Source organism: Hippopotamus amphibius, chromosome 14 (assembly GCF_030028045.1).
Source record: "Hippopotamus amphibius kiboko isolate mHipAmp2 chromosome 14, mHipAmp2.hap2, whole genome shotgun sequence".
In the NCBI taxonomy this organism is placed as follows: domain Eukaryota; kingdom Metazoa; phylum Chordata; class Mammalia; order Artiodactyla; family Hippopotamidae; genus Hippopotamus; species Hippopotamus amphibius.
Window position 1 is genome coordinate 72,237,518 of NC_080199.1, and position 22,207 is coordinate 72,259,724.

Genomic DNA, 22,207 nt, shown 5'->3' on the forward strand with positions numbered 1-22,207 from the left:
GGGTATAACCCTATCGTAAGTTGAGAAATATCTGTATACACAATCGAATATTATTCAGATACAACAAAGAAGGAAGTCATGCCATTTATGACAACGTGGATAAAACTTGAGGGCATTATGCTAAGTGAAATAGGCCAGACAGAGCAAGACAAATGCCTTATGATATCACTTATATGTGGACTCTGAAATAAATAAGTAAATAAATACATAAATAAGTTTAAAAAATGTCAAACTCATAGCAACAAAGAGTAGAAAAGTGGTTGGCATGGGGTGGGGAGGGGAGGGGAAATAGAAAGAGGTTGCCTAAAGGGCACAAACAAAAAAGTAAGCATCTTACGATTTGTATGGAAATGCAAAAGACCCCAAATAGCAAAAGCAATCTTGAGAAGGAAAGATGGAGTAGGTGGAATTAGGCTTCCTGACTTCAAACTATACTACAAGGCAACAGTGATCAAGACAGTATGGTACTAGCAGCACAAAAACAGAAATATAGATCAATGGAACAGAATAGAGAACTCAGAGGTAAACCCAAGCACATATGGGCACCTTATCTTTGACAAAGGAGGCAAGATTATACAATGGAGAAAAGACAGCCTCTTCAATACGTGGTGCTGGGAAAATTGGACAGCAACATGTCAAAGAATGAAATTAGGACACTTCCTAATACCACACACAAAAATAAACTCAAAATGGATTAAAGACCTAAAGGTAAGGCAGACACTATAAAACTCCTAGAGGAAAGCATAGGCAGAATACTCTATGACATTCATCAAAGCAGGATCCTTTTTGACCCACCTCCTAGAATAATGGAAATAAAATTAAGAATAAACAAATGGGACCTAATGAAACTTAAAAGCTTTTGCACAGTGAAAGAAACATAAGCAAGACAAGAAGGCAACCCTCAGAATGGGAGAAAATACTTGCCAAAGAAGCAACGGACAAAGGATTAATCTCCAAAATATACAAGCAGCTCATGCAGCTTAATACCAAAAAAGCAAATAGCCCAATCCACAAATGGGCGGAAGACCTAAGTAGACATTTCTCCAAAGAAGACATACAGACGGCCAGCAAACACATGAAAAGATGCTCAACATCACTAATCATTAGAGAAATGCAAATCAAAGCCACAATGAGGTATCACTTCACACCAGTCAGAATGGCCATCATCAAAAAAATCTAGAAACAACAAATGTTGGAGAAGGTGTGGAGCAAAGGGAACTCTCCTGCACTGTTGGTGGGAATGTAAGTTGATACAGCCACTATGGAAAACAGCTTGGAGGTTCCTTAAAAAACTAAAAATGGAACTACCATATGACCCAACAATCTCACATACCCAGAGAAAACCATAATCCAAAAAGAAACATGTACCGTAATGTTCATTGCAGCACTATTTACAGTAGCCAGGACATGGAAGCAACCTAAATGTCCATCAACAGATGAATGGATAAAGAAGAAGTGGCACATATATACAATGGAATATTACTCAGCCATAAAAAGGAATGAAATGGAGCTACATGTAATGAGGTGGCTAGACCTAGAGTTTGTCATACAGAGTGAAGTAAGCCAGAAAGAGAAAAACAAATATTGTATGCTAACTCATATATACGGAATCTAAAAAAAAGAAGAAAAAAAATGGTACTGATGAACCCAGTGATAGGACAAGAATAAGGATGTAGATGCAGAGAATGGACTGGAGGACATGGGATTGGGGGGGCCGGGGGTGAAGGGGAAGCTGGGACGAAATGAGAGAGTAGCATAGACATATATACACTACCAGCTGTAAAATAGATAGCTAGTGGGACGTTGCTGTATAACAAAGGGAGATCAACTCGATGATGGGTGATGTCTTGGAGGGCCAGGACGAGGAGGGTGGGAGGGAGTCGCGGGAGGGAGGGTATATGGGGATATGTGTATAAATACAGCTGATTCACTTTGGTGTACCTCATAAGCTGGTACAAGAGTGTAAAGCAAGGATATTCCAATAAAGAGCTTTAAAAAAAATGTAATGCATGTTAAAAAAAAGAAAAATAAGCAAAATTGACCAGATTTAAATCGTATACCTGTACATGTATAAGCACAGCTACCTGTAAAAGCACAGCTACCCACATACATTAACAGGAGGGAAAAGCATATCTTTCAGCCGCGTACATGTGTTACATCCAAGTGGAAGGCAGACATAAAAATCATTCTGGAATATGTGGAAGTTGATGAAATATGTCTCCCCCGTCCATCCCTATCCCCCATTTTCCACTCCATCCATTTCACCGAATGAGTGAGTGACTTGTTTTTAGTCATTTTGGGTAGTCCAGACTTTGGGGCAACATCAGTGATGTGGGCCTTATATTTGCCAATTCATAAGAACGAAAGGAAAGCTTTGCCATGTTGGTTTCTATGCTTCAGGTGCCCTGAGATCGGGAGATGAGCAGCGGGGACGTGCTGGTAGTAGGGGCAGCGGCTGAGGTCCTCATCCGTGCTTTACCGCTTACCCTCACGGCTTCTCCATTTGTCCCACTACACTTTGCAGACCGTCATCTCTGAGTCCTCTTTGCTTAGTTTCCGCTCTTCCCGCCTCCTCTCAATGGCAGCTGTGCTTCTCACAGGAAACTGCTGTTTAATGTCACCGCGATCAGCCTCCCCAAATACCCTTGGCAATGTCACTCTGTTCACACAGCTTCTGCCTCAGGAAATGCAGAATGATTCTGTTGCATACACTGGAGGAGTTTTAAAGCTTCATGATTTTTTAAAATATGAAAGTGAAAATACCGCGAGTGTGTTTGGGTACCTACTACTTATCTTTTGGGTGGCACTCAGTACTTTAACACATAATCATTCTCGTGCATAGGGCACCGCTCCTTTAATTGTCTCATTTTGGCACATTTATCTTTCCGAATTGCCAGATCAGAGGAGATCATCATTGACAGACACTTCAGTCCTCTCTGTTCTGAAGCCAAGTATACTACCAGACTCAAGGGAATTAAGGGAATCAAAAAGGCTTTTGGCAAAATAGTATCGATGTTCCCAGAAGTTTGAAGGAAGGAAACTGGCAGGTAGAGGGCTCTGCATCAAAAGATTAGGGCTGGGAGGAACCTCCTCAGATTGGGGTGAAAACAGTCCTTCTGGCTGCCGTTCTCTTCGCTCCCCCAGCCATGGAGCCCAGCTCTCCCCAGCTGTCGAGTCTGAAATGTCCACCCCTGGAATCTCTAAAGGGAAGAGTGGTTCCCACAGACCGCTTGTCTTTAGGAAGCTATTATTAACATGTATTTGTTACGTGCTATCTGGGAGCAGCCCGTCCCCACCCAGACTCTTTTTGTAATACGAAGTTAGCCCTTAAAACCCGAGGTCATTAAGAACCCACTGACTATTGGGGTTATGACTGGGGAAGGAGTGCATGCCTTGGGTTGGGGGATGGAGGCAGAATAAAGATACTGAGTCACGGACGGCCAGACTCCAGTGAGGAGTTTGGGAGGCCAAGGGACTGCAACGGGAGAAATCTTTACAAAGGTTGGTAGATCCTAAGGGAGAGAGAAAAGTGAGATGAAGAGAGAGGGGAAGAGACGAGATACTTAAATCAACTTTGCTTTTTTCATTTTTCTTTGTTTAGCCTAGATCGTGTTCTCTTTACTTTCAAACGGACCCCCACTTTCTCTATTAATTATTTATTAATATTTTGGGGTGGAAGTCAAGGATACTTTGTTCACTCTTGTTTGCCGGTGTTGACAGAGCAGCCCCACTTTCAACAGTGGGCTTTTTAAATAGCATCTGCTTTGTCCTTATCAGTGCTGGAAAAGGGCTGAGAGAAAGGTCGCGGCCCTTAGCAAAGGGAAAATGCTTTGACTTTTAATTAATATTGTGTTTTTCCGTGAATTGAAGATCTCTGAAGGTTGCTTAAGGTGGAGAGAGGCTAAGACTCTCATTATAACCCCTAATTTTTCTTTCATAGCAATTTACTCGTAAGTGAATTGTTACACTAATCTGAGACTTTCTCAAAAAAAAGATAGCAATGATAGGTATATAGATAGATGATAGAATATGATAGATAGATGATAGATAGATAGATAGATGATAGATAGATAGATAGATAGATAGATAGATAGATAGATAGATAGATAGATATAGATAGATGATAGATGGAGTGTTTGCAGTGGCTGCAGGTCACTGGGTGCTACATCTTACCGACCTGGCCCAGGACACGGTGGTCCGAGGTGGTCAGAGCAGGCACATCTTCTCAGTGGAAGAAGCTCCCAGTGACGCTTCTCACTGGAGAGCTGCCATCCCTGCCATGTCCAGTCTCTGCGTTATCAGTCTCTCCTTCCACTGCAAATCGAAATGTCCTTCAGTCTTCTGATTTCCAATTGAGTTACCATCTCTCTAATGAGACTCCTAATTATTATGAAGAAACTTCAACAACAGAAAGAAAAATGAACCAAGGCGTACTTACAAAGTTCTGCAGCCAGGATGGGTTGAAACATTAACAGCAGACCCTCCTCCCCATGAAATCATTACACTATAACTTCCTATGCATTAACAGGACTTGGGGCCACATACCTCCTTTATATCCATTGCTAAGTGTCTACCTCAAACTCTCTTATGTCTTAGTTCATTTATACCCAAGACTACAGGGTCTCATGTAGCCTGGGATCTGGTTGTGTAGTCATAAAATATTTTATGTAGAAATGTTTGTTGTAAACTTGCAGGGTCCTTCACTCAGAGTTCTTGATTTTTTTTACACCTCTTTATGAGCCTTAAAGAGTTAGTTCCAGCCACCTGTGAGAATAGCCCAGGGAAATATTTTTCTAGAGCAATCTGAATGGTTTCATGCTAAGAAGGATGAACTTGAACAACAGGCAAAGAAAAGAACAACTCCAGAATCTACCAAATAACAAATCATCTAACATCCTACAGTCTGTAGACTGTTGTCACAAGACCCATATTGTCTTAAGTCCTCATGACCATAACCCTGTAAGATAGATGGGGAGGAACTATTCTCGTTGTACAAACACTTGAGGTTCAAGACAGTAAGAGACTTGTTCAAGATCACTCTGCCTCTCTGTGGCTGATCTGGGACTTGAACTAGGTCTTTTGATCCCTGGTGTGAAATTTATGTTCCATTTCTACCCAAAGGTCTGAAAACCTCATCTTTCTCTTACGGTGTTTCACAGGTTGGTATATTCAGAAAGCAGACTATGAGACAGAGTTCAGTGTTCAGGGGGATTATTAGGGTGTACCCCTGTGGAAGAGAGAGGGAGGAAGCAGATTAGGCAGAGGGAGAAGTGAGCTGGGATGCAGGACCAATGCCACGGAGAGCTCTGGACCCAGGCAGTTTGGTTCCAGTTTCCCCCTTCAGTGACCTTATCTCTTTTCCCCTGACATTGTCAAGAGCAGGGACTGTTTATGTCTCTAATGTTTAGTACAGTGTTTGGCACATAAAAAGTACTTCCCGCTTTCTGAGTGAATGAACAAAGTTGCAAAGAACCAAAATGCTTCGCAGCAGGGAAGTGGTTAAGTCAATTAGAATTAATACTTCAATGGAAAATTATGCCTCTCAATATAGAAAAAATAACAATTTTGAAAACTGGAGAACATGAAAAAATCTTACACTCTTGCAAAAGAAAAACAGCACCATGTAATTGTATATAGGCTGGGTTTGCAATGACAGAAAGCATGTCTATTAACATAATAAGGGCCAGAAAATAAATGAAAATCATATTACATTAAAATGAGGGGATTATGGGTGATTTTCAGTTTTTTTAAGTTTCTTTCAATGTTGCCACAATTTAGTTGGTGCAATACTAATTACATTATTAAAAAGAAGACAAATCACTAGTTTGTGGCTTTTCCAGCACCACCGTTGGCCTGGGAGCGAGGATGTTGGGCCCCAGCTGTGAGTGAGTTGGGGATTATAGAGCTGAGGGGTAGATCTGGCAGACGAAGTCATTCACCCACTGTGGAAGTCAAGGAAAGCTATATTTTACTTCCTTAATCCACCTCCAGGGAAGATGTTATCTCCTTGGCTAGAGGCTATTCCCAAATCTTTTAACTCTTAAACTGAATCTTCGGTATCTGCTGATTCAAAATTGCATTGAGTTAATGGAATTTTGTTTCTTTTGATTCACATTCATCACAAGATGTCTGACTCTTTTAGTAAATTTTTTTAAGAACTCATGATTCCTGTTTTAATTAATTTTTTTTTTATTGACTGCATTGGCTCTTCATTGCTGCGCGCAGGCTTTCTCTAGTTGCAGTGAGCAGGGGCTACTCTTTGTTGCGATGTGTGTACTTATTGTGGTGGCTTTTCTTGTTGTGGAGCAAGAGCTCTAGGCATGTGGGCTTCAGTAGTTGTGGCTCACAGGCTCTAGAGTGCAGGCTCAGTAGTTGTGATGCACGGGCTTAGTTGCTCCGCAGCATGTGGGATCTTCCCGGACTAGGGATCGAACCCATGTCCCCTGCATTGGCAGGCAGATTCTTAACCACTGTGCCACCAGGGAAGTCTGAATCCTTTAGTAAATTTTTGATTTAACACAATCATACAAGTTCAATATTTGCCAGTGTTCTCTAAGCTTCTCATGGTGATACACCAGGAACCCGTTCAGGGATTGCTGTCTTTTGGTACAGAAAGAGACCCCTTTTCTCTTCTTAATGTGCTTTGCAAGTGATTTAATAACATTCTGGCATTTTTGCTAGATTAGATATTGCTTCTAGTTTGACTAGTGGTCTGAATTTTCCAGTGTGCTTCAACCTGACTGCAGTATTTGCAGGGGGGTTTAAAACCTGATCCTCACTCTTTCCCTTTGAATCCCTTCCCTCTTCTCTCACTCTCTGAAGCAAATTCTGCCAAATAAAACTCTGTTTGCTCAGCCACTGGGCAGTCTCCGCTGAGACTGGGACTGGGGTGTGTTCTCTGATGCATCCCATTCTCTGCTGAGAGCAGCTCGGCCACTCGGGGTGAGTGACGGGTGCCGCAAGCTTAAAGAAACACAGACACAGGTTTAAGAGAAAGATGGGACCGGGGGACTCAAGACCTCTAGGATCAAGAGCCTTGCTGATTCATCCCACGTTGCTTTTATTGAGCTCTCGGCATAGCCTAAGGGTCTGACACTCCCAGTTTCGTCCCACAATCAAGGTTATCTTTGAAGTAAACAAAAAAAGGCCTCACATGACTGGGGGCAGTGATCTTTGTTTGCCCTCCTGGGTCCGATTTCAGCTGGGTGGTGGATTTGAGCTGGGGGTGGATTTGAGCTGGGCGTGGAAAGCAAAGCAGCCCTGGGGTCAGGAGACCTCTCTCAGAAGGAGTAAGGGTCTGTCTGTGCCCCACCCCTGTTGGCCCCTCTGCGACTGTGCCTGTCTTAGGTTGTTCCTCCCCTGAGGAATCTTACCCGTCTCTGGCTAACCAGCCATCCTCCGGGGCCAAACAGGGTGATGTGAGGTGTGCAAGTGAGAAAGGGGCTGAGCCCCCAGAGAGGGTCAATTTTCTGTTTCCATGGTAGCCTATGCCCCCATGGTCTCCACGCCCAGTACCCTTAGTTCCTCTGCTGCTCAAGCAGGACATCCTGCATCCAGTTGCTTGGCCCACATACTTTAATTACTTTTAGTAACATTATCAAGGTTTCAGAAAGACTTCTGAATGTTTTCCCACAATTCTCTGAGCTAATTTTCCCCCTCCTGTAGATCAAAGTCACGGGTTTTACTTCACCTCCTTTTACCTCTTTGTTCTGAGTGGCCACTTTCACCCTCAGCACCAGGAAGAAGGATGTCACATATGCCTCTCCTTTAAGGAAGTCTGTTTTCACTGAAGATTACACAGAAGTTACTCTATTCAGTACGTAATAAGGTTGTGAAAAAATCTTATCTGAATCTCAGTGTCTTTCTCTAGGTAGGGTTTTTATATCCCTGAATATGTTTTTTTATGTATTGATGATCTATACTTTCTAATATGGCTTTGAAGACAAAGGATGTAGGCAAGGAAGAGAGTAATAGAGATGGGGAATTTCTGGAAATATATATACAGACATATATATATACATATACACATATATACATATATATACACATACATACATATGAACACATCTCCCTCCATCCTGGATAACACCATTTCAACCATCTATAACCCCTGGGTGGTTCTGGATAACTAAATAGAGATTTCAGGCAGCCAGGGACATACACATTTCATTCATCCATTCCACAAATTCTTGAGCCCCTACTATGCATTAGGCACTGTTCTAGACCACCATTTATCCCCCCAAAGCTTAAACTTTGAAAAGAATTCTTTCTGAAATCTTTTAGATTTCTTTTCACTTTATCTTTTCTTTAGTACTCATACTAATCTAACCTTTTCTTGGTGACATAAGGTTAGATACAGCTTGGTAGAGTGGAAAGAATTATATTAAGTGTCGAGAGAACTGGATTTTGTTTCAGTTCTGCTATAAATTACTTGTCTCCTTATGTATTTCTTTACACGTTGTTTCCTATACAAACGTTCCTTGTAAACTGTGGAGAGCTATGCACAGCTAAGGCATCATCCTTATGGACAGTAATTCTAATACTGGATCATGATACAGATATTTCTTCAGTATCAACTGAGGTATATGGAATTATTTGCCCCTATACTAAATGGACCTAGATTTCAGGGCTTTTAGCATTTGCATGTATGTGTAGGGGGGCTGAGTTGGGTAAACTGTGGGCGAGGGGATTGGGGGAGACTCACCACTCTTGCAGATTTCTTCTGGACAGATACAAAGTGAATTTTCATACTGTTTTCCTTCTGTTTTCAGAAAGACTTGTACGGGGAAGCTATCTTTCATAAAATTTGTTCATGCTAAAGGAAAGCCTATAATTTCAAAGCTTTTCCTTCTGTTTTGTGCAGCCAGAGGCTGGAGACCCTAAATAGAAGGCCCTTTGTTGAACAATGTGGATGCATGTTTTGGATAAGCAAGGGTAGACTTGACACTCGGTTTGGGGCAGGGATGAAAAACAACTACTCTGAAAAAGGGATTCACCACATTTGTGGGACAGAAGGCTAGCATTCAGGGTAGGGAGAAGGGGTGTGCGTGCGTGTGTAACAGAAGAGCCCCGGAAGATGGACAGTGCAGCCTCCCCCAGAGCAGCCCTCTGCTCTGCAAGTGTGTTGATGGCAGTGCCATATCGAGGGAGTACTGAGGCCCGTGGTCCCGACAGTTGAAGCTAGAGGAGGCCTAGAGCTGGGGATCGGGGTGGGGAAGAAAAGAGCTCGCAGAACAGGAACCAACTTAGCCAATTGTAAGTCCCCTGAAAATTCAAAGAAACCTTGCTCGAAGAGACTTCTGGACATTCTAACCTTATGATATGCAGGATAAGGGATGAAGCCACTTAAATTTTAATTCTAAAAGATGGTGGAACCACAGAAAAGTTTAATACTAGTACAATAAACTATAAGTGAACTAATAGAATATAACTGATAACAATGTATATACATCGGCAAAAGTAAACAGATAATCACATTAGTGATTTTTGCTTTAGGTTGTTTGCTTTTTTTTTTTTTTAAGAACAATTGTTAAAGACAGATTAATTTTTTTTTCTCTCTTTCCGAGAGGTAAATCCTTTCTTAAAATTGCAGAATATCATTCCCGTGTATTAGGTATATAAGGGACATATTGTTTTGTGTTTTAAAAATTTGTGTAAATGATATACTGTTAACCATCTTTTATAACTTTGTTTTCAGTCAATATTATGTTCTTGACCTTTCTCTGTTTTGATACATGAATGATAACTGATTGTTTTAATAAGCCATAGTTTATCCATTCTCTTACTGTAAGTCAGTTCGATTGCCTCTGCTTTTGTGCTAATACAAACATTGAACAAACACTGTAGCATTGAATATCTTTGTATTCATCTCTTTGCGCCCATGTGCTGTGATTTCTCTAGGGTGTACATCTGCAAGTTGAATTGCTGGTTTGTGGGACGTCAGCCTGGATCCCCTAGAAAAATCAGAGCCTGAGGCAAGGCTTAAGAGCTAATGCTTTGTTGGGAAGCCAATCCAAGAGCAGTGAGGCTGAGGGAAGCAGGAGGTAAGGCAGAGAAGGATGAGGAGCAAATGCAAGGTTCGTGCAAATGCCAAGGCTTCAGAGCAAGCCAAGAGCAGCTGGGCAGGGGGACCCCCTTGGCCACATGGGATGTCTCTGGATAGGCTTTAGGGGAACGTATTCCTGGAAACAGTTTGCTGGCGGAGTGCAAGTGGAAGTGGATCTGCTGGCCCCCTTTTCTCTTCTCTCTCCTGTGGACAAAGGTCATTCAGAGGGGAGTAAATCACCCTGCACTTTTGGATTATATCACCTGGCTTCTTCAGTAGCTGCTGGAGAAGCCAGATTCCACACCACCTCCTCCACTCTCACTGTCTTGTGGCCTGATGCTTCTTTCTCAACAGGAAGTGATGGAAGAGCCAAAGACTCTTGTACACCTGAAACACTGTATATCAATTCTACTTCACTGAAAATAAATAAAGTAATGTATCTATTTATTTTCAGTGAAGTAGAATTGATATAACTTTATATTCGTTTCATGTGTACAACCTAGTAATGCAATCTTCACGAGGGCAGCTCAGTGGAGTGGTGAGGGTGGAGGTTAGCTGTTGAGAAGTCACAGGAGATGCTGATGACCAAGAACATACCTTTCTTGCAAAATGTTTGGCTGTAAAGAGAAGGCAGGAATAAGACAGATGCTACAGGAGGGTGCGGGACAGTGGGATGGTCTTTATCGTGGTGAGAATGATGGCATTGTGAGCTGAGTGGAAAAAGCCAGCAGAGGGAGGGAGAGGCTGGTGACAAGGGGAGGGAGTTTACAGCTGATAGTGCAAAGTTGGAGGTTAAGATCAATCCTGGGTCAAGAACCACATGTTCTAGGTTGGTTCCACGGGGAAATCAGATATGTCCTTGTCTCTTTATCCTAACAACGCTCTTCCCAGGAGTATACCCAGTCGTAAGTGCTGGACATCCCTGTGCATCTATGTCTGTTTAAGAGGATGATGCAGGTGATGGTAGACCTATTTATACACTTGTGTGAAGAGACCAGTCTATGCATTTTAGTTACTATGTTCGCCTGTTAATTACTCTCATCTCTGCATTCCTGGATCCTGCTAGCAATAGGCCACCTAATTTTTAAGTTGTACTTACTGCTGTATTGTTGTAAGCACCTGTGTCTTAGAAAAGCTTCCACATCTGAGGCTTTGCTTCAGAATTTTTTCCAGACTAGAAGCCTCCTGGAAGGAAATCCACTGAAAGGAGTGGCTTTCTGAACACTGGTGGTCTGTGCATTGATTCTTCCTGAGAAAAGGGCAATTGAGAATTGAATGATCTTCGAACTTTATGTAAACTTTTGGATTTTTAATCCATATCCACCTTCAGCAAGTGTTTTGATCCACACAATAGATCTTCCCAGAAATGGGACAAGACATCAGTTTATGTGATATAATCTTAAGGAAAGTCAGTTGCAGAGAATGATAGAGGTTTAAAGATATTTGTCTGAGGTCTTGTAAGTAGTTGATAGCTGACCTGGAACTACGGCACCCGCCCCCTCACATTTGACACTGTATTTCCTTGTATTAAATGTGTGTTATCTTTAGCAAGAAACTATACGGCTTTCATTACAAAAGCTATACTGAATCAAACACCCTTGCACCATAAATTCAGAGAGTCACGAAGCAAGTGAACGTTTTACTAGTTCCAGACAGTCCAGAAATAATTTCTTCTGGTATATAAAGTGGTTATGAGCTTACAACTCATTACAAGTTTGCTTAGGTCCTAGGGGTAGGAGGTGTCACCAGGGACTGGGACCAGGCTGTGCAGAGAGCAGAAGATCCCCACTCTGGAGCTGCAGTTTTGTCACTCGGCCTTTTTGTTCTCTATTTCTTCATTTGTAATTTTTTCCTTCCATGAGTGTCATGTGGAGAAATATCCTGAAGACTACTGTAATGAAATACCTCGAGTGATAGGTTTCAGTTCGCTTACAGGGCTGTGGGAAGTATTTCTCAAGGACTTTGAGATCTCCTACAGAAAAGCCATTTGAAAAGAGAGTCATCTAATTTCATTTCATTTTCCTGGTTCAGAGATTAACATTATCATTATTAAATATGCATCTTCTGTTTTTCATAAACAAGATGTCAGACAACTGATATGTAAACAGAAACATACGTAAACAAATAACTACATAAATAGATACGTATAAGGAGACATCTTTGTAATCACTCTCTCTTATCCCCCAGGATAAGGAAATAAGAAAACACAAATACTTATCTTCAATGTTTTGTTTCTTGAGTAAGGTTGCCTAAGGCTATTTATTAAATAGAACCATATGCCCACTTATGTTACACTGCAAAAACTAAAAAGAAATACGTTTTACATGTATTCCTTGCTGATTTTGGAAGATACATTTCCTTCAGACTCCCTTGGAGTATTTATCAAATGATAGGGTGAATATGATTGACATGAAATCATTATTATTTCTCCTTCTCTAATATGTGCATCCTCTGGATCTCTGCATTGCTTATGAACTTGAGGATGGTAAAGCAGAGTGAAGAATCACCTGGGGTGAGATTAAATCTTGAAAGTGTGGCATATGTAGCAAATTACCAAATGCTAACTTGGCCTGGCAACTGACACTGGGGAGATGGGTCTGCTTTTGTGGCTCCTTGATGCTGTAGAGACCAGGTAGATGAAGCTGCAGAATTGGGGTGCAAGATGGGGCTGGGGGAAGGTGATATTGCTACTTATACAAAAGCTCAGATATACCTAACTTCACGCAAAGCACCTGGCCATCAAGAAGCTATTTCAGCAACTGTGAAGGGCATAAATAGTTTAATTAGATATAAAACTTAAGAATAAAGCAAAGTGATGTAAAAAAAGCTTGGCTATGTCTAGTACAGATAAACCACACAGCCTCTCTTTGTGCTGTTGTCTGAGGGTCCATATTGATTTCTTAGAATATCTTTTTCTTTTCAAGACATGTTATACACAAAGGCATAGTAGGATGTGGATTAGGTAATTTGCCCTCACCCTCTCCTACTCAGAGATGGCACAGTCTATGGCCTCTTAAATTCTGGAGTGATGCTTAATTGATGTTTATATTGTCATAGGAAATGGCTCAAGGACAGAGGTGGTATTTTCATAACCACATAGAAATACTGGGTTTAGAAAAACACGTCTGACCCAACACAAAAGACTTCACTCAGTCCAGATAAAAGACTATCATTTGCTAAAATCAAACATGTTTCTGATGGTTTTTCTATTTATATAGCAGTACAGAATAAGACTGTAAGTCACTAAGTGATCAGAATTCAATTTTATACTCTTAGTTGGCATGCTGTGGACCAATATGCAGCTTCCATTTTTTCTGTGAAATATGCTGCCTGTTTCTCTGATGCATCTGACCTTGTGCTTCTCCTCAGGTCCAAAACTTAACTGTAAGAGTGCAGACTTTCACAAACACAGTTCCCAGATCCTTGCTTCCCAGCCCAAGCCTGAGGCCTCTCAAGAATGGGAAACTGGGAGACCACACATTTGTGCTAAGATTGAAATACTGTAGGCTCAGGGTCTACTCTTTATTTATGCTTCTGATGTTGGGAAATATATGAGGAAATAAATCATGTGCAGCTCAAGGACTGGCAAAGGACATTTAATAAAACAGACAAATTGGGAAGCAACTAATCGTAAGGAGACAAGACAGAGGAGATTTTGAAACTATAAGGGAAAAGTGCAGCCTTGTCAATGGGTAGGGACATTATTTCTAAAATCAGAGTGGAAAGATTTCACTGATGTAAGAAGTGTCTCACTGGACCAAATAAAGGAACCCACGTGATGGTTTTAGTCAGTATTAGATGATGGCAGGTAAATTACCGGCACAGCCGTGATGCATAAACTCTGGGATTCTTTCTTTCCAGATGTTACTGGATAAAAGTGCATCTCACCTAATATGCCGTAGGAGATGATCTAGGGTTCTCAGCTGCTTACATTTCATCTCATTAAAGGAACTCGGAATGAAGTAAAGAAATTGCTTTACTGCTTCATGCTTTGGAAAAGGGCGGGGTGGGGGGTAGAGAAAGAAAAATGTAAGAGGTGTCTTGTTAACTGAGCCGCTGTGTTTCCTAGTTATATTCTCTACCAGGAGAAACATGAGTAACAGTCAATAAGCCCCATCAGGGGTCTTTGTTGAACTTGATATATAGACAAATGCAAAATGTAATTTTTTTTTACCTGATTCTTTTTTTCACATATAAACTTTCAGTATAAAAACATGTCCAGGCCCTCACAAGTACTTTTCATTTTCGAAAAACAAATCCAAACTTACTGACCTTTTGGTTAAAAACATTGGGAATTTATTTGCATCCAGTATTCTTAAGTCCCCCCTTAACACTTCTTATCTGTGTGTTCTATGCTGGCAGAACTTGCCAGCACTAGGGATACGGCTCTACAGAAATTATACTTCCAAACATATTAAAATGTAGCTTTTGGCAGCTGGAGTGCCCAAATTTCCTTTGTGGCATGGGCAACCTTAAGGAAAATATTTTGGGAGTTCAGCTCTTCTGACATTAAATACAAGCCAAAAAAGTGAATGGTACTAGGCGAGTGGTCAGCGCGCCTCTCCGATCCTATGTTACACTTCGAACCTCGCACGAAGTTCAGCTTTCAAAGCCGCTACTCCCCGGGCCGCCACAGGGCAGAGCTTGAGGTGGGTGGACATCTCAGAAATCCTTTGCTATCATTTCAGCAGGATGCTGATGATTTCACTTGACGTTGAAAAAGCAAGCAAAGAGATGTCAGGCTTATGCTATCATGGCCGAGCTAGGGTTAGATGTCGTGACTGCTTTTATTGTATGCACAGCGCGATTCAATTTAAAAGCAGACCACGCCGCGCCAGCGTGTGGGCATCCGCTGACAGGGTGGCCGTGTTGACGAGCTAGGGATCAACTGCTTACCAGCGTACTATCGATTCACCTGTGCACTTTCAGGCATGTCAGGGTGAGGAGAACCCTCAGGTACAGCTCTCAGCCCACTTGACAAACTGTACAGCTGCCATGGAGATGCAGAGCCTGACGTCGTCCTGCTGTGCTCTCCATGCACAAAGGTTCGCCGTTGGAAAGGATGCAAAGCATTGCAGATGTCATTTTCCAAATGCTGTGCTTTTTCAGGTAGTCCATTGAACGTCCAGTGCTCCAAACCCATGACTAGGAAATTGGTTTCACTATGTTCTCCTCGAGGTTTATTTTGTTCAAAACCCCAAGTTTCAGTGAAGAGGAGTCATCTGCCCACACGATGGATATAGACAAACTTTTTTTTTTAGTTTTGAAAATCGATTTCCTCCGATGTTTGTGCAGCAGCTGTTTCAACTTGTCCTTGAAAAAGTTGGTTGTGAGAGTGTAGAGGATTGGGTTCAAGGCACTGTTTAGCGGGAGGAAAAAAATGACGACCCAGGAAGTGATTGTTCCTGGAGAAGGAAACGAAGTGTGAAAGACAATTGAGGTTTTCACAGATACAAGACACATAGCATTTTATAGTCAGTGATGTTTTTGAGAGGGCTACCTGGTTCATCTAAGTTTTCTCTCACCTTATGGAAAACCCCTTTGTTGGAAGAGCATAGGAGCTACGAACTCAGGGTCCTACCGTTAACGTTTCTCAGTTTCAGTAACTACTTCGTAGGTTGTTGTGGAACAAAATGGGAGGAAATATGTGAAAACACTTCATAAACTATAAACTGATATATAATGCATTCTTCTTGTTTTTATTGCTTTTCCTTACAGAAAAATAAGAAGATGAGGAAGTAATTCGTAATCAAGAGGACAGTGTCCAGGAACCTCTGGTCCAGAGTCAGCTCTGACCTTGATCTGAATTTCAGTCCTTGAAGGTCTTCCTGCCCTGCCTTCATATTCCTGCTCTTACATTCACAGTGGAGTCAGAAGATTTGAAGAGCAAAAGAGAATATATCTGCAAACTCAATGAATTCCTTATGTGTGAAGCCTTACAAAGGCTAATAGAATATTAAGGCAAATATGCCACAAAAAGTGAGGAGAAGTTTTGGATGACAGTGTCCTTTTTGAATTCAGTTGTCCCTCGGTATCCAGGGTGGGGTTGGTTCCAGGACCTCCACAGATACCAAAGTCCACAGATGCTCAAGTCCCTCATATAAAATGACATAGTATTTGCATATGACCTATGCACATTCTCCTGGATACTTTGCATCACCTCTAGATTACTTGTCCTACCTAGTATGATGTACATGCCGTATAAAGAGTTGTAAATACAATGTAAGTGCTATGTAAATATTTGCCAGCACAAGGGTAATTCAAGTTTTGCTTTCTGAAACTTTCTGGAAATTTTTTCCCCAGTATTTTCGGTCTGCGGTTGGTTGAATCCATGGACTTGGAGTGCAGGGGTACAGAGGGCCGACTGTACATCATTTGGTTGGTTAGGATAAAATGTGTTTTCCTTCTTAAACAGAGCCTGCTCCTAAGGTTACACACTTCTTAGCTATGTGACTGTGGGAAAACCACCTAAGCTCCCCAGATCTCAACTGCCTTATCTGTGAAAGGGGCTGATGATAACTTACATGACTGAAGTCAGGGAGCTGGGCCGGCTCTGTGGACGTCCCTTTTCAGCACTAATACCTGTGGTTTTCCAGCCCCACCCCCCATCTTCAAAAGTCAGAGAACTGCCAGCTCAGGTGAGGAGCTAGACAGTAAGGCCAGCATCCTTCCTCTCTCTGTCTCCTTTGTAAGTACCCCCTCCTGCCCCATCCCCTAATTTTCTTCTCCTTCAGACACTGTTACTTGTTCTTCTCTTAGCCCTGCTCTGTCTCCTACACCCTTTCTGTTCTTCTTCTGGTTTACTTTTCCATTTCTTCTCTGACTACTTCTCTGCTCTTTCCTCCTTCCCTTTGATCTCTCCCTTCTCCTTTTTCTATGTTTGCCTTTCCTCTTTTCATCCCGTCTTCTCTTTCTTTTCCTTATTTCTTTTTAACTGGAAAGAATATGAAAGAAAAACATTTGTATTTAGCATATCTTAGATTTATTAAATGAAGTTTCATATTACTATATTACTTGTCCTTAATTCTTAAAAAATTAGATATGAACAGTGTGTGATGGCAGAAAAATAAAGTCAGTTGTTTTTTGTCTGCTGTGTCCCTAAAGGAGGTTGTGATCAGGAATGAGACTTCCCATAAGCCTCAGGGTGACTCAGTGATGTAAGGTTAGCAGGTGAGTCCTGAGATGGGACGGCTAAAGCCGGCTTATCTTTGGGGCTGACCCTATGGACTGTCAGTGACCGACCATGATGGAGCAGACCCTGCAGTTCTTGGAGGGTGGGGACAGGGTGGGCTTAGGTCCATGAATGTAGCAAATTCTACGACACCATGGGAACTTGGGCAGCCAAGGAGGGGCTTGGTCAAGTGTGGTAAAGACTTCTCTCCTAGGTCCAGTGAGGTAGTCAAGACAAGCCTGAAAGTACTGACCTATAAAATGTAGAGCAAGACCAATGTGTGGCCCCATAATGTTTTCATGATATTTTTTTCCTGTTCTAGTTCCTTACCATGATCTGAAATGTCTTTGAATCGCTCCAAGAATAATGATTACTACCCCTGCTGTCAGAAAACCTTGTTGAGAGACTCAGCTGACAGGTTAAGGGGATGCTGCAGGTGTCATGCATCATTTTGCAGTGAGGCATTTGACAAGGCAGAGGGACATAAATAGCTGCAGGTGTTTGTTACTTGTACCTTCATCATGCTTTTATAAGGGCTTCATGTGTCAACTCCATGCTTGATACTGGGGTACTAAGGTGAAGAAGATAATTCTTTCCCTAGAGGAACACTCCAGATAGATTTGCAATAGGCTGAAACAGTGCGTTGAAGATCATCCCAAAGTCTGTTTCTCTGAGGGTTGGGCAAAAGCCCTGGGTGGCTCCTAGGATGGCTATAATTTCTAGGTCTCAGAACGGGCTACAGACAAAATCCTAACTAGTGAAAGGTGATTTTCTCCTGGTTGAAGTAGGGGTGTGGCCTTTTAGATGAGGCACTTGCATGGAACTTCTAGCCCTCCACAGGGCGCAGTGTGACAACCACGTGGCTAGGGCCGTGAAATAGACGGGTGGTTCTTAACCAGGGGCATGCACCTCAGAGTCACAGGGGGACTTTTCCAAAACACCCAGGTATAGGCCTTGGCCCCTATAGACTAAGTTCAGAGGCTCAGGGTGGAATCTGGGCATTATGTTTTGTTTTGTTTTGTTTTATGTACTCTTGGTGAAGCACCGCTACCTAGCTCAGGTGGAAGCAAGACACTAAGACTTAGTTTTTCCTCCATCTCCTGTGCTTTCATTATTCTTGTCTGGGTTGTACCATTACTCAGTTCCTATCTCAGAATACTGATGATAAAACACTGAGGAAATCATAACTCTTTGCACTGAAGTTGTAGGAATTCATAGGGAATTTACTACACGTAAGGCACTGTATTCTGGCCTCATCAAACATAGGGCGTAAGAAAGCACAGCATACCTGGGAATAACAGAAGGGACTGACCTGGTATTTCCACCCGGAAGAGGGAAAGAATTTTAATTACAAACACAGGAATCCAGCAGATGGCATCAGAGAACACTATAAAAAAGAAACGGTTCGCAACAGCCACCTCTCTTCCACTGCTACTCCTCACTTCTGAAGTCTGCAAGGCAGTTTTTTGAATGGAACAGAACATTATAGTATAGGAAAACACAATGGTGAGAAAAGCCAGCAAGTTCACACCTGTTGGGAAAAGCACACCTCTTAACATCTCAGGTGTATAAATTGACAGTAGAAATATTGCGCTACTTAGATGTTCAGTATGGTGCCTCTTCCCCTGTACTTCCAGGAAGCAGTCTTTGTATAAGCCCAGTGGTAATCAGCTAAAATGCTGAATCCAAGGCTATAAATTGTAATAACCTAAAAGAATTGGGTTTGCCAGATCAAAAAGGTATTTCAAACACATGAACACTTTACGAAGAATTATAGACTTTGAAATTCAGATCTAGATAAATTTTAGCTTTTTTTTAAAGCAGGAAAAAAAGCTATTTCATTTTTAGCTCTCTGCAAATTCAAACCTTAAGGGATTACTGTAATCACATGTACATCTCAAGAAATCAATATGCTCCTATTCCTTTATCTTATAAGTGGGGATAAGATAACCTTGGAATATCAAGAAGATAATAGCCTCAGAAATATTATTTCTTATGTTTTCTGGTCTTAAATAAAAATAATACATAGGACTAAAACACATTTTAATTTTTCTCCAGATTACCCACAGTAATCTAAACTAAAATTCAGAACCCTTTAGACTTGTTTTAGAAGAAAGAGGAATAAGAAAAATTAAAAATTCAACTATATGAATTACTCTTTTAGGGTCAAATATGTTCAGAAGATTCTCACTTATCATTATCCTATAATGCTGACTTCTTTGTCGCTTTGTTATATTATTGCTATCATAAAAATCCTAAAAGGAATCATCTTATTCCTTATGGAGAACATAAAACTTCCATATAATTTCAAAGTTGTTTAAAAAATGTGAGACTGGTGAAGTCTAGAGGCAAATACTATAAGTTCAAGGTGTTCCATGTTTTTATCCAAAACATTTCATATTCCATGGAATCTCATTATAAAGCCATATAATAGAATTTCATAAAGTTGGTTTATCTTAGGCCTATTGTCAGAAAATTTAGTTAAGAATAAAATAAAATGACTGTTAAAGATGTTCCTCTGGTACAAATTCTGAAAACAGACTTACAGAAAGGTTCAGAAGTGTATGTTCTGAAAGCACCATAGAAATGTGAGAGTAACAGTAGAGGAACCTGAGTGAGGGGTATATGGAAACTGTACTGTCCTTGCAACTTTTCTCAATATTCTAAAATTAAAAAATTACTTAAAAACTATATATTCTTATATTTTTTAAGTAAAAAGGGGGCTCTAGGACTCTATCTCTCACAAATAAGCTGTGTGTGTGTGTGCACTAAACCCTTTTACCAACCTCCTACACCTTTACTGCAAGATCCAGCCACACCAAAGTTCTTTTGCCCTTTATCTGGACCTGTTCCCTGGCTGTGGGTCTCTAACTCCTGGGACACGACCTCTGTCTTCACTTGGATAATGCATCCTCATCCTTTGGCCCTCGGCTTGGATTCATTTCTACTGGGATGCCTTTCCTGGTCCTCAGATCTGGGGCTCCTGGAATACCCTATACTCCTTCATGGCACCTGTCAGCCTGTAACGCAAGGATGTGTTCACTTGTCTTCATCCTCCTTTCTGGCTGCAGGTCTGTGGGGACCAATCTGCTTTATCTCCAGTACCCAAAATACTGCCTGGCCTCTAGTAGTGCTTAATACATCCTTTTTGAACCAATGAATGTAATGCAGTGTGTGTGCATGTGTGTGTGTGAGGGAGGGAGTGTTTCCACAAAGTGCACCTACACCAGGAATGACTTGCAATATGGTAGGAGTGACATAGCCATGAAAAAAATGGTATCAAACAGGGTTGTATGTGAGGAGTATTATTAAAATGGTGCAAATAAAATGTCTCCTTTTTCAGAGGAAGAAGAGAAGGAATAGGTGAGGAAGAGCTCAAAGTGGCTAATTTAAACTTGACCTTGGTAGTAGGGAGTTCCTAAAGGTCTCTGAGCAGAGGATACTCGGTCCTTTGGGTACTCAGGTAGTGAACAGATAAGAAGGAGAGAGAAGACCCAGAGCTAAAAGAGCAGGAAGGACCAATGTAACAGTTCAGGGTGGAGGTCGTAAGGCTTTAAGCAAAATTGACAGCATTGGTAGAGACTGGAAGAAAGAGAAGACAGAGATGTATTTTGGGGGAAAAACATTTGATGAAAAAGAAAGGATGATAGAGCATATTGACTCCTTAGTTGAGGGAACAAGATGAGAAGGGGGAATTGAAATGACGATACTGCCCTAGTTAAAGAGAGGACATGGAAACGGTCTTAGTTTTAAGCAAGAGAGGTACCTATTATATAGTTTAAAACGTTTTCTAACCTTAAAGGGCTAAACTCCTCATTTGTTTGTAATAGAGAAGTTAGGGTTTTCTTTCCAAAAAAATTAGGGAGAACTAAGAAAACTAAAAAGCAAAGAGTTTTATTAAGCACCCTTCTGTTGCTGACTTTAGAGCTGCACTTACCAAAGGCAATAAACCTTCCTGGTACTTCCATTCAGATCATCTCCTGCTAGTGAGTTTCAAGAATTTTATGATTATTATTTATTTAGCTCATATCTAGACTGTAAAAAAGTGAGTTCAAATAACTTGGTAGCGTCACAGGACAAGGCAGTGAACTAGAATTTCTCCAGCTCACTGTCACTGGGTATGAACATGAAATCAAAGGGTCTTACAGATAATAAAAAGATTATCCCGAGATCCTGACAGTGTATTTTTGTTTTCCACACTGTCTCTATAATAGAAAATTTAATAAAAACGCCTATAAGTATGCAGCAAGAACTTTTCTTTTAAAAAGGAGACAGTCTTGACTATATTTGTTTACTTTCTGAAACGGACAAATTTGGCTTTACTGAAATTTATGGTATTTCTATGAAAATGATGTTCATCCAGGAAATGAAAAATATAATTTACCTAGGAAAATTCCAAGAGAATACCCTTTGCTTCCAAGATCTTCTGCTTGGTCATAATAAAGTGGGAAACATACTCCATTTTTTCCATAAAAGTTTCCAAAATAATCCTCCTTGCAAAATGGAATCACAGCTATTAAAAATCCCACAATCCAGATGCAAATGAGGATGACCGAGGACTGCCATTTTCCAGGACGAAGGTTACTGAAGGGAAAGACAACGGCCAGGAACTTCTCCAAAGTCAAATACGTCAGCAACAAGACAGAGACCTCAGTGGACAGCATGGCCAGGAAGCCCAGGAGGCGGCACTGTAAGCTCTCCATCCACAGCAACGCATACTTCTGATACTGCCCGCGGTATTTTAGATCAAAATAGCCAATGAAGAACAAATAAACACCCATTAGGCAGTCCGCACCTGTTGAAGAATCACAGAGTGTATGTTGGTAGTTTTCTGATTAGGTCCACTTCCTCCATCCTGTATTAAATGAACTAACGCAAAACCTACAATAGTACCTAGGAGCCAATGGACTTCCAAAGGTGTACTATGTCTAAAGTTTTACACTGGGTCTTTGTTTTATGATTTTGAAAAAAATGGTGTTGGGGAGATAATT

The 22,207-nt window shown here is 41.2% G+C and overlaps 1 protein-coding gene across 1 annotated transcript in view; it reads right to left on the reverse strand.

The window, feature by feature from the left end:
* Positions 1-14,209: 14,209 nt before the first annotated feature.
* RXFP2 (relaxin family peptide receptor 2) overlaps positions 14,210-22,207 on the reverse strand; it is a 56,760-nt gene continuing 48,762 nt past the window's right edge. Inside the window, exons 16-18 of the mRNA XM_057707564.1 lie at positions 21,601-22,011; positions 18,529-18,747; positions 14,210-15,450 (exon numbers count right to left, since the gene is read on the reverse strand). Of these exons, the coding sequence (XP_057563547.1) occupies positions 15,191-15,450; positions 18,529-18,747; positions 21,601-22,011 (890 nt within the window). The 3' untranslated portion in view covers positions 14,210-15,190. The remainder of the gene's footprint in view (positions 15,451-18,528; positions 18,748-21,600; positions 22,012-22,207) is intronic.